We start from the raw sequence: 15,149 nt of genomic DNA, 5'->3' as shown, positions 1-15,149 counted from the left end.
GATGCACACATGTGCATACACATACGTGTACACACATACATGTACACATGCAGGCATCGATGATTGTGTAAAGGGTGGTAAGGCTGTGGATAATGATAAAGAGAAAGAAACAGATTATGTCTGAAGGCAGATGGTGATGCTAGCAAAATCTGAGGTTGACAAAGGCTGAGCATAGCCCATTGTTCCTGGCCCATGTGAGGTGGGAATTCACTGGTCAGCTGCCTGCATGCTCAGGCTAGACCTCTGCTGACTGTGCCTCACTTGGTGTCCAGGGACCACACCCAGGATGGAAAGCCTGAGTGCTCCTGGGAGGGTGGCCTCAGGACACGGTCCTGGGAGGGTCCCTTGGGACATGGTCCTGGGAGGGTGGCCTTGGGACATGGTCCTGGGAGGGTGGCCTTGGGACATGGTCCTGGGAGGGTGGCCTTGGGACATGGTCCTGGGAGGGTGGCCACAGGACTGGGACCTGAATCTGACCGCCTGATGCTGTTGTTTGTGCAGATCAAAGATGCCGTTGCCCTCTGTGAGCTCTTCAACTGGCTGGAGCAAGAGGTTGGTTCTTGTCCTCATTGCATATGTGAGCTGTCAGCTCTGATCCAGCTGTGGTCTCCCTGGGCTCCTGTGGACGACAGCTTTAGTTTGATTTTAGAGTTCTCTATGGCACCTTGTTCTGTAACTGTACGCAGACATGAACTGATAAATCCTGTGAGAAAGAAAGAAGTTCCATCACTTGGCTCCTCTGTGGTAGAGGAGTGCCATTAGGAGGTGTGGCCCTTCCTGAGCTGCAGGCCAGCTGCTGTATGGGGAGTAAGCTATCTTGGTGTGTGTTTTGAACTTTGAGCCTTGAAACTTTTTATGTTAAATTGACTCGTGGCTATTAATTTCGCATCCATCCATACCTGGAGTTGACAGGTTAGTTTCTTTGTGCTACTATTAAATAGAACCACTCTCCCTTTAAATAATTTGCAACAGCAACAACTAGAAAAGAGAGATTATTCTCATTTCTTCTAGTATGGCCATTTTTTTCTCTCCATACTTTGAGCTTTTCTCCTTTGAAAGTCATGTAGTCTGAGCCTTGTCCATGCGTTTTGCTGTCTTAGGAAAAAATACAGGTGGTGGCGGCACTGCATCCAGGGCACGTTGTCTTGCTCACGTAGTCTTCCTGCTTGTGACTGTTTTAGTTGTCTTCATTTCCCCATTGCCACAGCTCTACATTCCTGTGCATGTACCCTTCCGGTTCCCCCAGGATGATGAGCTTTAGGATGGCTGTGTGGAAGGAGATGCTCTTGACGTTTTAAACTTAGATGCAGAACATTCTGGGAGATTTGGGCATACAGTGATGTGACAAACTAGGCCAGTGAAAAATAAAGTGACTAAAACCTTGTACTTCAGATAGCTCTCTTGAGAGCTTGCCAGAGTTTCCTCTCTGTTAGAGAGGAGGCATAACACAGTATGTCCTGGAGAGTGGGCCTTTGGGGTGTGGGGACTGAGGACAGGTCAGGTGTCTGATGTACCCCCATATGTCCGGAGAGCATGCCGCTCTGGATGGTTTACGGGCACTTTTGTCTGCAGGTTCCCAAAGGTGGTGTAACGGAGATCTCAGCTGCTGACAAAGCCGAGGCATTTCGAAGGTAAGTGTGAAGGAGACCTGGGGCCTTGTGCTGATTTCTTGGCCAGCTGAGTGGGTGGGGGGGTCAGGGGGTGGGGGGGGGTCGGGGGGGGGGTGGGGGGGGCGGGGGGTGGTGGTGGTGGGGTTGGGGGGGGGGGGGGGGTCGGGGGGGTGGGGGGGGGTCAGGGGGTGGGTGGTGGGGTCGGGGGGGTGGGGGGGGGGTCGGGGGGTGGGTGGTGGGGTCGGGGGGTGGGTGGGGGGGTCGGGGGTGCGTGGGGGGGGCCCTCGTTTCCAGCTCAGTGAAGACCTTCGCGACTCTGCTGCTCTCTGTTCCAGGCAGCAGGCCGACTTTGTGGACCTGAGCTTCCCAACCATCTCCAGCACGGGACCCAACGGCGCCGTCATACACTACGCGTAAGGCATGCGGACAGAGGGCGTGGCTGCCTTAGCGCCTGCTTCTGCACAGGAGCCTGATCGGGGAGACACAGCGTTCCCAGGGGCTTTGTGCCCACCCCTGTGTGTCTGCAGGAGGGGAGATAGGAGCTCAGAGGACTTGTTTCCTCTTGAGTCCTCAAGCTCTGCCTTTTAGAAGTTTCCTCTTATTTGTTATCATCATTATTACTACTACTATTATTATTATTATTAATTTTTTGAGATAGATTCTCACTCTGTAGCTCAGCCTGGTGTGGAACTTATTACATAGCCTGGGCTGGCATCAACCTCATGGTGATCCTCCTGCCTCATCCTGAGATTACAGGGCTGAGCTACCACACCTGGCTGTGTTTCCTTTCTGAGGCTCAGAAACACAGAACCCTTGAATCTTCTGGAATGTTTTCTCTTTGCAGCAGCCTTCTTGAGGTCCTGGTCCGACCACTGAGCACCACTGCCAACATCCAAAACATGTGCTGCTAGCTGGGGCAGCCCGCTGTGGGTCGAGAGATGTCGTTAGGTCGGGCATCAGTTTGCCCAGCTCAGCACTTGTGCTCTGTGTAGGGCGTTTTGGACATGTGCTTCTCTGTCTTCCATGTGCAGGACAGGGCACTCAGTCTGTCTCTCTGGACTGCAGTTGGCTTAGGTTTTCCTCCCTTTACATAGCTTTCAGAGCTGTGTGTGGGACATAGTTGGAGATGTACATGCCAGTCCCTCTCACTGATGCTCCTGTCCAGCATACAGACACCAGAGGATTTCACACTCACTCAGATGATGAGTTTCATGGTGGATTTTTTCATATGATTAGAGCATTAAACATTTCAAAGTTCTTTGTTCCTCTTTTGGTGTTTCTTCATCGCAGGCTGTTAGAAGTCTGCTTCGAGGCCTGGCCGGGATCTGTCTGATGGTCTCTGTTGCTGGAGGGGGATTGGTACCCACTGAGTGTGAACTCGAATGCTGTGATCCCTGTGGGCATTTCCCAGCACAGTGGTACTGTCTGGAATATAGGCTGGGGAAGGTGGGTCACTTTTCACAAAGAACTTCCTGTTCTTTGAAGAGAGCTCCACCCGGTAGAAGTTTCTCCACCCGCTCCTCTCACCGTAGGGGAAGGAAGGTAGGGTCTCCTAGCACAGAGTCTGGAGCTCCGAGACCAGTGAGCCTGGCATGGACTTTGGCTGTTTGCTTCCCATCCCTGCAGCCCAAGCTTAGACTGGTTGCTGCTTCTGTCAGATTTTTTTTTAAATGTTTTTTGAGATAGGGCCTCAAGGGCCAGCTAGTCTTAACTTGTAATCCTCCGGCCTCAGCTTCACTCCTGAAGTTCTACTGATTCTTAAGTTTGTTGCTGTTAAAGTCATCTTTGTTCTAGACCCAAGCACACTGAGTTCTGCTCCGCTTCTTAGCTGGGAAGCTCGGGGGCAGAGTCTTGGAGTAGCATGAGGCTAATGCTTACAGTCTGTTGGGTGATTTTTTTTTCTTTCCGTAATAATTTCAGACAGACATGCTTTAGGAACAGCACCTGGCAGCTGGATGGTGCACACCTGTAACCCTAGCATCTGGAGAGGCAGAGAAAATAGGAGCTCTGAGTTTGAGGCTAGCCTGGTGTACAGAGCAAGTTCTAGGACAGACAGGGTTACACAGGGAACCGCTGTCTTGAAACACCAAAACAAAAAGAAAGAAAGGAGTGTACGCAATATTCATATCCTCGCAGATTTACCAAATGATTACATTTTTGGAGTAACTGAGTTTTTGCTTACCTTTGTCAGGCCGGTCCCTGAGACGGACAGGACGCTGTCCCTGGATGAGGTGTACCTTATTGACTCCGGTGCTCAGTACAAGTAAGTACCCCAGGGCTGCTGCAGAACTGGGCGCCGAACTCAAGGCCAGAGGTTGAGGAGGAGGACAAGCTGTCCTGGCTGAGCTCGCCCAGCTGCTAACGCGCCCCTCACCGCCTGCTGAGGGGTGGTTTCGGTCTTGCCTTCTTTTTGACCCCTTGTTGAAAAGGCCCCATTGTGACTGTTCCTGCGAGGGGTGCTGGAGCTGTGTAGTCCTTGGCTGTAAACTGGTAAATTATGAAATAAGCTCCTGAAGGGAAGTAAGCTTTGGGAACCCTGTGACGTTTTCTGCTCCATCCCAGGAGCTGCCTGCCAGCTCCTGCTTGCAGCTGCCTTGGGGCCTGTGGGAAAAGGGTTAATTTTTAATGTATAGATCTGAAAGGAGGACCTGCCTCTCCATTTCTGAACTTGTCTTGACACCTTTACAGCTTTCCACGTTAACATTTTTCCTCAGGAGGAAGGCTGCTAGGGAGCTAGCATAGATACTGTGCAGTGTGCACAGAGGCCCCTGCCCCCGCAGTTGGAAGCAGTTCTGTGAGCTCAACTAGTTATGGGTGACCACTCTCTGGCCTTGAGATACGTGGGGACTCGCTTGGTCATGGTATAAATTTCTGTCTCTTCTGGATTTAATGCAATGACTCTGGAAGTTGTATTTTTGGTATGAACGAGTATGTGTTAAGAGGTGCCTCTGGTAGTGCTAGGGTCTCTCATCAAGAATCCCTTTGCGCTCCAGCAGCAGAAAAAGAAACTTGGTGTTCCATTGCAAGCACTTGCTACAAGCCTGTCATCGTAACCCAGCGATGCCCGTCTCGTGGAGTAGCCCTCCTTGCGTGGACCAGGAGTAGTGCGTGTTCTGGCTGAGTCCATGCCTGCTCGTCAAGCCAGTTTATACTTGGCCTTATTTGTTATAGCAAGTTGACTGAGTTACAACTCAGGCACTCAAAGTGGTGTATGGGTGTACGCAGAGTTGTGCAGTCATTGCCAGTTACTCACCCGTGAGTGTTTGTACAGACACATCTCTGGAGTTCCCTCCCATGTGTGTGTCTAGGAGCTGGGCTCATACGGTAGCAGCTCATCCTTTTAGGAAAAGCTGTTTTCCAAAGTGGGTGTTGCCTGCACAGGCTGTGTGTATAATTTCTCCACATGCCTTGTTTCACGGTTGAGGAAAGGTTATTTTGACTGGAAAATCTGTTTTCTCTGCTTTTGAAAGGGATGGAACCACAGATGTCACCCGGACCATGCACTTTGGAACCCCTACGGCCTATGAGAAGGTAATGCGAAGCGGAATCTGACGCTGTCTCTGCCCTCTTAAAAACAGCATTGCTTTTATCAAGGGATTGCATAAATAAATAAAAATTATAAGCAGCGTAGTAAAATGCTCATTTTTGTGGAGTCAGGCTTATCGGCTTTATGAGATCTGGGTAATTAATTATTGGAGGGTAAGGCATTTGGAGAAATTTAAAAGCATGCTGTTAAGGCCAGAAAGGCTCAAGTTCAACTTCAAATAGCTTTGGTCTTCTCGTGCAGGGGGAAGGGGTAGTAAGATGTATGCTTTATCAGCAGTCTAGATTGGCTTCCGAGAGCTCCCTCTTATGTTTTCAAGGTCAGCACTCCTGCCTACAGCTTCCCTCTCAAGGAGCTTTGCGGGATGACAGACACTGTTGAGCGTCTGCTTTGACCTGTTAGGAAGGTAGCATAGAACTGTGAGGCAGAGAGATTCTGCCAGGGGCTGGAACCCTGCTGCTGGTGGTCTGGAACAAGGCGTTTCTTGTGTATAGACATAGGCGCAATAGTGGTCACTTCCTAGGCTCCATGAGGCTGTAAGCTGGGAGCCTTGAGATCAGTCTGCTCAGCCAGCACAGGCCGAGGCTCTGAGTGCTCCGTGTGTCTGAGAGAGAAGGCTTACCAGACGTGCTGGCTGCCTTTCTTAGTCCTGGTGGCTTCACCTTGCCATTTGCAGCCCTTCCCCCCATCCCCCCACTCCCCACCTTGAAGATTTGGGGCCTTGGGTGCATGATGCTTTTGCCGGGGGGTCAGATGCCTCGGGTGTAGTTTCTTCCATGCCTCTCTGGCAAGCCCTTGGCTTTGTCTGGGTGGTAGGCTGACCCTTAGGATAGCATGGTGGTGAGGAGGCCCGCTGCTGCCACCTGTCATTAGGGGTGATGCAGGCGTCACCCTGGTCTCCCCATCTTCCTGATAGCACATGGCAGAAGCTTCAAGGGAAGTCCTGGCTCTTTCTGCTGCCGCTTTCCGCTTTAAGTTCAAGATTTCCTGGCAGTTGATCTGCGGCGGGGCTGTTGCGGTGAATTTGTTTTTCTATACTTGACTCTGACGCTCTCTGTAGTATTACTAGATACGTTAACAGGCACACTGTTCTGAAGTGCTAGAAGACAGGGCAGGGTTAAAATTCCTGTCCCCTGCAGCCACCTTCTGGGTTTTCTTTGGCAGGAATGCTTCACATACGTCCTCAAGGGCCACATCGCTGTGAGCGCAGCTGTTTTCCCAACAGGAACCAAAGGTAGGCGGCTCATTCTGCCATGGGGCAGGCTCAGAGCTCAAACTTGTCTACATTTGGGTGGAAAAAAATGTATCCTTCATTTTGTTTTGTCAGTCTTAGTTCAGTCCCGGCCCAGCTAGGATATATAGCATACCCTACCCAGCCCCCAGCCCCCAGCCCCCATGCCCTAAGAGCCAGGCTTAGGATGGTTTCCGGTGTCTGACCACGAACAGAAGTGGTTGACACATGTTGGGGCAAGTTGGGCACAAAGGCTTCAGGGCTGGAGTGGAAGTTAGGGCTGCCTCCTGTGTGTCTTCTCATGAGGCCAGCGCCTCCTTTGCTGGCCTCTGCTGGATTTACGTCACTGGGATTCTGGCTTGGGCTGTATTCTGCTCTGAGTGTGGGACAGGCATTGGTCTGCAGGTTGCAGGGCTCAAGCCTTGACTCTGGCAGGTAGCCATGTGCTCATGTCCCTTAGAGTTCTTCTTCTTACCTTTCACTCCTACCAGTCTGCTTGTAGTCTCGCGAGAATCTGATGTGTGCTTCTGAAACCTTAAATCCCAGGATCTGGGAAAGGAATGCCTTTGCCACCATGGCAGCCCTAAGCTGCCAGAGGTGTCCATCCCCTCCCCTGCTGCTCAAGAGAATCCTTGCTTTAGACTGAGCTCTGACTGGCGTCTTGTGATTTCTCTTGTTAGAAAGTTCTTCCTTATGCTGGGCTTAAGTCTGAGCTCCTCAGTAACGTTTGCCTGGTGCGTGCTCTTTCACCTTCTAGAGCTAGACCTCTAATCTCTAAAGTGCTGTTCGAATACCAAGCGGCCATTTGTCTTTCAGGACACCTTCTAGACTCCTTTGCACGGTCAGCTCTGTGGGATTCTGGGCTGGATTACTTGCATGGAACAGGACATGGTGTTGGGTCTTTTTTGAATGTTCACGAGGGTCCGTGCGGCATCAGTTATAAAACGTTCTCTGATGAGCCCTTGGAAGCTGGCATGATCGTCACTGATGGTAGGTCTCTGTGTTTGCAGAGGGCAGATGGTGGTACTTTATTGTTTCTTATTTTCCAGTTATTTTAAAGGAAATTGCTAATAAATTCCTCCTCCTCTCAAGTTAACAACAACCCTTTTCAATTATCAGAGTGATTTGGGCTCATTTTAGAACACGTCAGGTATGGATAAAATATAAAAAAATAAAAATAAAAAAAGGTTTTTTATATGTGTAGGCAGTTTGTCTACAGGGTCATAGTGGACACACTGTGTTTGCTACCTTATGTTTGTAAATAGACCTCAGCGCTGCCTCCTGTGTCCCGTGGATGCACAGTGCGATCGTGCCGTGCATCCCCACTATTGTATTCCGCCTCCTGTTCAGTACCTCAGTGCCTGTAAGAGTGGGACTGAGTGGGAGAAGACGGCTAGAGCGGCCCCTCTTCTTCCTTCAGCATGGGGCTGCTGTCCTGGCTGGAGGCTGCTTTGGTGGCAGAGCCTCCTTGGGGCCGCCTCTAACGCTGAGTTGCTTGTCCTAGAGCCGGGATATTATGAAGATGGAGCTTTTGGGATCCGCATCGAGAACGTCGTTCTGGTGGTCCCAGCGAAGACCAAGGTGCGTGCCCACGTTTCCTTAAAAGTTTCCTACTCTTATCATGGGGGGATGAGTGCTTTTGTCTTTGGAGCCAAAAATGTGCCATAGTGGGGCCAACTTGGAGCTTCCTTCCCCTCATACAGGAATTTATTGGAAGCTTCTTTCCTTTGTGAAACCGGAGAAGGATGGAGGGTACAGCTCAGTAAAGTCCTGGCTAGACACAAGCAAGGGCCTAAGTTCCATCCACAGCGCTATCAAAAAAGGAGAAAATTCCAGGGAATGGATGATCGATCTTGACATTCAGGCTGGGTGGGTAGAGGCATCTGAGTCTAATCCCTGAGACCCACATGGTGGAGGACTGTCCTCTTACACACACACACACGCACGCACGCACGCACGCACGCACGCACGCACGCACGCACGCATCTGAGTCTAATCCCCGAGACCCACATGGTGGAGGGTTGTCCTCTTACACACACACAGAATTAAAAAAAAAAGCTTAATAAACAGGACCACCTAGGCCACATGGCTGATTGGTTTGGATGTTTATACCCCAGTGGAATTTTAAGGACCCCAAACCAGAGACTCCCCAGGTCCGCGTACCTCGTGTTCTAGTGCCAGCACACGTACCAGCTTTGTGGACCTGTCATTGAATGTGCCGAGCACCACTGTTTGGTTGTTTCCGGTAACTCAGAAGTGTGCCCTCAGCAGAGCATGGGAAGTGGGTCTGCTGAGCCTGTGCTCCTCACGTGACGGTGGCACCTGGTGACGCCTTCCTGGCTAGCATCCACTTACACAGTTCTCTGAGCGGTGCCAGGCTTGGTGGAGGAACCTCAGAGTCCACTGTGGCAAGGGGGGAATATAATCTGCTGTTTTCTCTCTTCTCCCTGCAGTATAATTTCAATAACCGAGGAAGCCTGACCTTTGAACCTCTAACTTTGGTTCCCATCCAGACCAAAATGATAGATGTGGATTCTCTTACAGATAAAGAGGTAATGGGGAATCTTGGGGTGGAAGTTTGGAGGAGACGTTAGTAAGGGGTGGAGACTCTCCCCTGTTCCGTGTAGAGGTTAGCTGCATCTGAAGTCTCCCGTTCTTGTATATGCTGGGCTTTATGTAGTCCTATTCCACAGGCTGTGTGTCCCAAGGGCTCATGGGTAGGCACAGTAGGCCTTTGCTTTTCAAGAGAAACAGCTCCACTCTTCCTGTTTAGGTGGACTAAGGAAGTGGGTCAGCTTCTTTTGTTGCCACGAGAGCTGACAGAAACATCTTTTGGGGAGGTTTGCTTCAGCTTAGTTTCAGGAGATTTCAGACCATCCTGTGGGGAGGGCCTGGAGGAATAGCTCCATGATGTGAGGGGCTGTGAGGCAGGCTCGTGATGGTGGAGTGTGTGGCAGAGGTTTCCATGTCACCGTGGACTGGGAAGCAGTGAGAGAGATTGGAACCAGGGACCAGTCCATGACCTTTGAAGACCTGGCCTTAGTGTCCACCCCTCCTCCTAAAGGTTCTGTAGCCTCTGACAGTAACGCCACCTGCTGGGGAAAACATTCAAAGCAGGAGCTTATGGGCTGTACTTCGGAATTAAAATATAGTAGTCTCCTTCAGCAGCCGTGGACGCACTTGTCTTTTCCTACAAGAAGTCAGGTCGGTGTGGGGCCTCTCGGCCGCTGCACATTCCAGACTGTTCTTGTGTGGCAGAAAACACTAAGGAGGCAAGAAGCAGAATCTGTCCATGTGCTCGGTTTTGCATAGATGAGTGAAGTGGTCCAGTCTGTCTGGTACTGCTGTGGTCACTGTGTGTGGCACAGCAGTGTTCACTTACCAAGCTCACAGAACTAGGGGTACCAGACCCTTCAAGTGCTACAGTGAGACCCCAAGTCCTCGAGGCTAGACTAGTGACAGACCCACGCCCCTGGAGTAATGCCTGAGGTGAGGCAGGTGACCAAGGCCAGGGAAGGAGCGAGGACCTGGAAAGGGCAGGAGCAATTAGCCAGAGACAAAGCAAGCTTTACTCTAGGCAGCTGGAAACCTGGATGCCCCAGCAAAAAGCAGGTGACTGATGGGACCACAGGCAGGAAAAAGCATGAAAAGACACTTCAGGAGTAAGACAGTTGTGCTGAGGTAAGCTGCTGGCTTCTTCCCTGTGGACGCAGAGCACATCGAGGGAGCATGATGGCTCAGGTGTTCCAGAGAGGCTGTGGAGTAGATTCACCCAGCTGGGAAGTTCTTCTACTTCCTGCTTAGCTTTCCTGTGTGCTTGTGCTCCTCTGTCTTATCACTGGTGCCCGTGGTCCAGCCAGCATTTGTGCTGTGATTCTGGCTTACTCAGCTTGTACATAGATTATATCACGGCGCTCAGCCCAGCACAGCCTGGCGTCCTGTGTGTCTTTGTGGGAAGAACCGACCCTGCAGCTCAGGAGCCCTTCACTCCACCAGACAGATGCTGTGGGTGCAAGGGAACGTGAACACACGTGGCATGGGAGCCACTTGCTTAGAAGCTTCATGTCCCGTAGGGACCTGTGCCTCTGATGGCATCCTTCGGCTACATTCATGAAAGCCCACAGCTATAGCTGTGACTAAGTAAGTGGGTCACACAGTCACTGACCACATGTGGATCAGGAGGTGTTTGTCCCAGGTGGGGTTCCACTTGATTCAGGGAAGCAGTGCATGAGAGAAGTTAAGTGGGGCTGCTTTCTCTTGGAGTTTTGCTAGCAAGACTCACAACCCACCCCATGACACTGGACACAGAGCACTCATAACCCACCCTGTGACACTGGACACAGACCAGTCATACCCCCTCCCCCCCATGACACGGGACACAGACCACTAGGAGCTGCCATGCCAGTGGCTACTAAGACACCTTGCTGGGCCAAGTCACTGAAGAGTTATTTGAGACAACTACTCTTTCTTTGAGTCATAAACAAGTTTCCATAGATAGCCAGATGCCAGTGTTTTATACAGCAGGCAGGGAGGGTACTGTCTCACCATTTTAGCAAAGGTCCCTTTCTTTATAGCACCTTTTTTCCCCAAAGGAATGCTAGTAGTGCACAGCAAGGTTTTTCCATTCCACTTTTTTTCTAGTATTTACTCCACATTTATTAGGCATTAGGCATGCTTGTCTCCTTATTTTTCACAGTAATATACAAAGAAAACACCTAAGAAAATGGGATTAGTTACACTTTCTTTTTTTAAAATTAACTTATTTATTCACTTTACATCTTGATTGTAGCCCTTTCCCTCCTTCTTCCCCCCTCCACCCTCCCCTGTTCCTCAGAAAAGGGGAGCCCCTTACCCACCCACCCCGGCTCATCAAGTCCCATCAGGACTGAGCTCGTCCTCTTCCCACTACACAGATGTGGCTGATGGGCAGCTCAGGCTTCGTATGGGTCCTCTAGTAAGGGGAGCTGGAGCTGCCTCTGACAAGGATTTTAAAAATACTATACTTTTAAAATACTGCCTTCTATCAGTCTGTTCTTGACAGTCCCTTTTAGGAGTTGTTTAGAGTGGGTCCCTCTTTTGTCACCAGATGGCAGCAGAGGACCATGTCCACTGTAAACTTGGTCACCTGCAGACATCAGGGCCATGGGGTATTGCCTAGGCCCTCTTTAGTCAGTTTGCATTATCCTTTCTCTCATTCCTCAATCAAAAGGGCTTTGGGAATGTCCCCGTGGCCCCCAAGGTTACAACAGGCTGCCACCTTTACTACTGAGCTGTTCCCACTGCTGGCAGCCTTACTGTTCTGTGTGGTTTTGCTGCAAATACTGATGGACACAGAGCACTTCACTAGTTTTGACACTCACTCCCTCAGTTTCACTTCCCCAGCTTGTAGCAGGGTTAGTTTGCTTTCTCAGTGGGCATTAGGGCCCTGGCTGTCAGAGCCTGTTGACAGTACTACCCAGTGGTCTACCTTTGGTTTGTATGCCATCGTGGTCTCTCAGGTAGGCTTTGGTACTCGTAGCAGACTTTCCCCTGAAGCTAGCTCCTTTGTTGTAACCCAGCCTCCCAGAATAGCTTGTCTCTCAGTTGCTACAGCTCCAGTTAGGTGTATGGTCAAACCCGTCTCATGGACATTGTCATCACTTCATGTCCTTTTCCTTTTTCCACTACTCCCAAAGGGATTTTACCCTTTGAATCTCTCCCTTTTAGTATCAGGTCTTGTGTTATCAATTCCCAGGCACCAAGTTCTGTCAGCAGCTACTCTTTAATCCTAAAACCAACCAAACAAACAAAACCAAAACTAAGCAAACAAACACAACCTGGATGTGGTGGCATATTCCATAAGGGCTGAGAGTCAAGCTTGTTTGCCTGAAGAGAGTCAAGCCCTGCTCTGAAGAATCCTAGTCCTTGACCACCAAAGGTTTTGGATCTTCTGGACAACATTGCAGACTGGAGACAGCTGGGCATGGCTGTCCTCATTTATTCAGCGTTAGTGGATACAGGGCAGGAAGCTGAGAGCATTTGGCCTCAGCAGGCATCTCTGCAGCTTTCAGGGCTTGGTTAGCTCTGCCCTGTCCTGAGGGGCTTCAGGGTGAAGGGAATGATGGGTCCACATGGCCTGAATCTTGGGGCTTCCAGGTGTCCTGACAAGAAGCCCTGCACTCATGGAAGCCCAGCACCTTGGCTCTCTACCAGGCTATCTTTGGTTCCCTCACAGTCATTGCTAGTTCACGTTGGCATGCTGTGCTCTTCTGGGGTCATTGAACCAGAAGCACTGCAGCCCGTCTGTTCCCAGGGAAGCAGACATAGTGATCTAGGAAGAAAAGGACAAGGCTTTGTGTTTCTCCTCTCAGCTGTGTCCCTAGCACCTGGGCTCCTCACTGTTGGCCTGTGCAGCGTTTCCTAACAGCATGGTGTCCTTTCTTCCCCTGCAGTGTGACTGGCTCAACAGCTACCACCAAACCTGCAGGGATGTGATTGGGAAGGAACTGCAGACCCAGGGCCGCCAGGAAGCTCTCGAGTGGCTCATCAGAGAGACAGAGCCAATCTCCAAGCAGCATTGATAGTGCCCTGCGCTTGTTTCTGTAGGATGCTCTGGGCGAAGGAAGAAACCTGGCCAATCCCTGACCTCTCCTTACCTCTTCCTCCCCGACTCCCCTTTTTACTTTTAGACACTAAGAAGAACTGGAACTCTTCTTAACCACTTTGATATTTTCTTGCAAACAGTCTTTTATGAATTTTTAATTGTTGAGAATGAGCCAAGAATAAAATTGCTACATCAGAGGGAGGGGGCCCCACAAAGCTGAATGAAGACTTGACAAGGAGGAGACCCCTGAGTCCTCTGGCCAGTGATGGTGAACACTGACTGCTCCATGATGGTCTCATTACAGGTGCTAGTACACCAGTCACGGTCACCTTGATGTCCCTGAGACCCTCTTAAAATCAGTGAATAAAAACAGCAGAACTCTGCTTTGGTTTGGCCGTCTCTTTCTTGGAGGTGCTGTCTCCAAGTAGTCAGGCAAGGTTGCTGCCCAAGGTATACACACACAACACAACCCCCCCACCAAAACCCCCAAAACAAACAAAAAAACCAAACCAAACCTCTACAAAGATGGAAATCAAACAAGCAAAAGACCAGATAGTCAAAAAAAAAAAAAAAAAAAAAAAAAAAAAAAAAAAAAAGCCCAAACACAGCAAAATGGCATTGAAAGTCTACAGAACACATTGAGTTCGTTTTGTGTTGGCCAGTGACTCCCAGGCATGGGACTTGCCCTGAAGTGTGATTCCTGTACCCAGTGGGACTCCATTGGAGAAAGCTGATTTCTCTTTTCCCAGTGGGTGTCAATAGCTTCTTGGTGGGGAGGGGGAGGAAACCCATGTCTACTTCCTTCTCTTGGGGCTGCAACCTCATCTAGTTTGAACCTGTGCAGGCCTTGTGCCTGCTGCCACAGTGCCCGTGAGTTCATATATGCATCAGTGACAGAGGAGATTAAGGTAGAAAAACTGAAGTACAAGCATTGTCCCACCTGCCCACGCATGTCACCGAGTTCTTCAATCTGTCATGTGGCATCTAGTGGCCGTCTCGTCCTTGCATTTCATCATCAGGGTCCCTTCAGCATTTCTTGCGAGTTGGGTCTAGTCTCTCCCTAAACCGGGGAATGCTGTCATCTCTCCCTTACTTGTAAAGAACACTGTGCTGGATGTCAGTCTCATGATTGACTCACTTTTCTTTTAGCATCTAGGAAATGCTGACCTGCTGCCTTCTGGCTTCATAAGGGTCTCACGAGTCAGTTTTCTCTGATTGCAGTTACCTTTGTAAATATAAGCTGTGCAAAGTTTGATAATTCATAATTTAATAATGTGTCCCATTAAGTTTGGGAGTTTATGAGACACCATTTCTTCAACCATCTCCTCCATTTCTATCTTCTGGGAGGGATGTGTGTATGTTGGTGTGTTTGAAGGTGTCCTGTAGGCTTTGCAGGTCTTCCTCGGGCCTGCAAATTTCCATTGTCCCCTCTGCTCTTTCCCTTTCTGCCTGCTCAAATCCAGCTTTGGACCCTCCACACATCGCCCCCACCCCCGTCAATATTATGTAATTTCCAGCTCTAGAATTTGTTTTTTGGTTTCTTTATGTTTATTATGTTGCTGTTTGCGTTTTGTTCAACCTTGGTCTTTCTATACATTTTCCTTGAACGCTCTGCATTCATTTTAAAGGCATCTTGTAGATAGATCTGGCATCCTGCTTTTTTGTTCAAGTTTTCTTAGTTTTTCTTTACTTTTTTCCCTTTGGAAGTATCATACTTTGCATTTTATTTGCATGTCTTGTGACCTTTGTTGGAAGTTGAGTTCAGACTTTTCTCCTTGGGGCTTCCTTCCTTCTGTTATCGCTGGTTTCTGCTTATTTTTGCTGCAGGCTTTAGGCCAAGGGTCACCTGGTGACATAAGTGTCAAGTATGGAGCTTTTTCCTGGGCATTTGAATTTGCTTTCATATTTTCCCCATATCGCTGTTGTTTTCAAATGTTCTGCTTTTGAGAAGAATGTGTTTCTATTATTTGAAAACCTCATATATGCATATATGTATTCTCATCATATTTACTCTATACTTCCCCAGAGTTCAGCCCCTCCCTCAGGTTTTTAGTTTTTGATGGATGGTTCCCAAAAGAGAAAAAGGAAAAACAAAAGAAAAAAAAAGACTATAGGCCCTTTAAGTCTCCTAGGAATTACTTTGAAGGAGAAGGTCTTTCTGCTTTCTGGGAGATGCAGGCC

The 15,149-nt window shown here is 49.5% G+C and overlaps 1 protein-coding gene across 1 annotated transcript in view; it reads left to right on the top strand.

Annotated features, from left to right (window-relative positions):
- Xpnpep1 (X-prolyl aminopeptidase 1) overlaps nucleotides 1-13,351 on the top strand; it is a 51,709-nt gene extending 38,358 nt beyond the window's left edge. Inside the window, exons 12-21 of the mRNA XM_051146766.1 lie at nucleotides 502-552; nucleotides 1,573-1,631; nucleotides 1,946-2,023; nucleotides 3,802-3,873; nucleotides 5,081-5,141; nucleotides 6,319-6,388; nucleotides 7,202-7,375; nucleotides 7,890-7,966; nucleotides 8,839-8,937; nucleotides 12,817-13,351. Coding sequence (XP_051002723.1) covers nucleotides 502-552; nucleotides 1,573-1,631; nucleotides 1,946-2,023; nucleotides 3,802-3,873; nucleotides 5,081-5,141; nucleotides 6,319-6,388; nucleotides 7,202-7,375; nucleotides 7,890-7,966; nucleotides 8,839-8,937; nucleotides 12,817-12,945 — 870 coding nt within the window. The 3' untranslated portion in view covers nucleotides 12,946-13,351. The remainder of the gene's footprint in view (nucleotides 1-501; nucleotides 553-1,572; nucleotides 1,632-1,945; nucleotides 2,024-3,801; nucleotides 3,874-5,080; nucleotides 5,142-6,318; nucleotides 6,389-7,201; nucleotides 7,376-7,889; nucleotides 7,967-8,838; nucleotides 8,938-12,816) is intronic.
- Nucleotides 13,352-15,149: the final 1,798 nt, after the last annotated feature.

This window comes from Acomys russatus, chromosome 5, assembly GCF_903995435.1.
Source record: "Acomys russatus chromosome 5, mAcoRus1.1, whole genome shotgun sequence".
NCBI lineage: Eukaryota > Metazoa > Chordata > Mammalia > Rodentia > Muridae > Acomys > Acomys russatus.
This window is presented reverse-complemented; position numbering and strand designations above follow the sequence as displayed.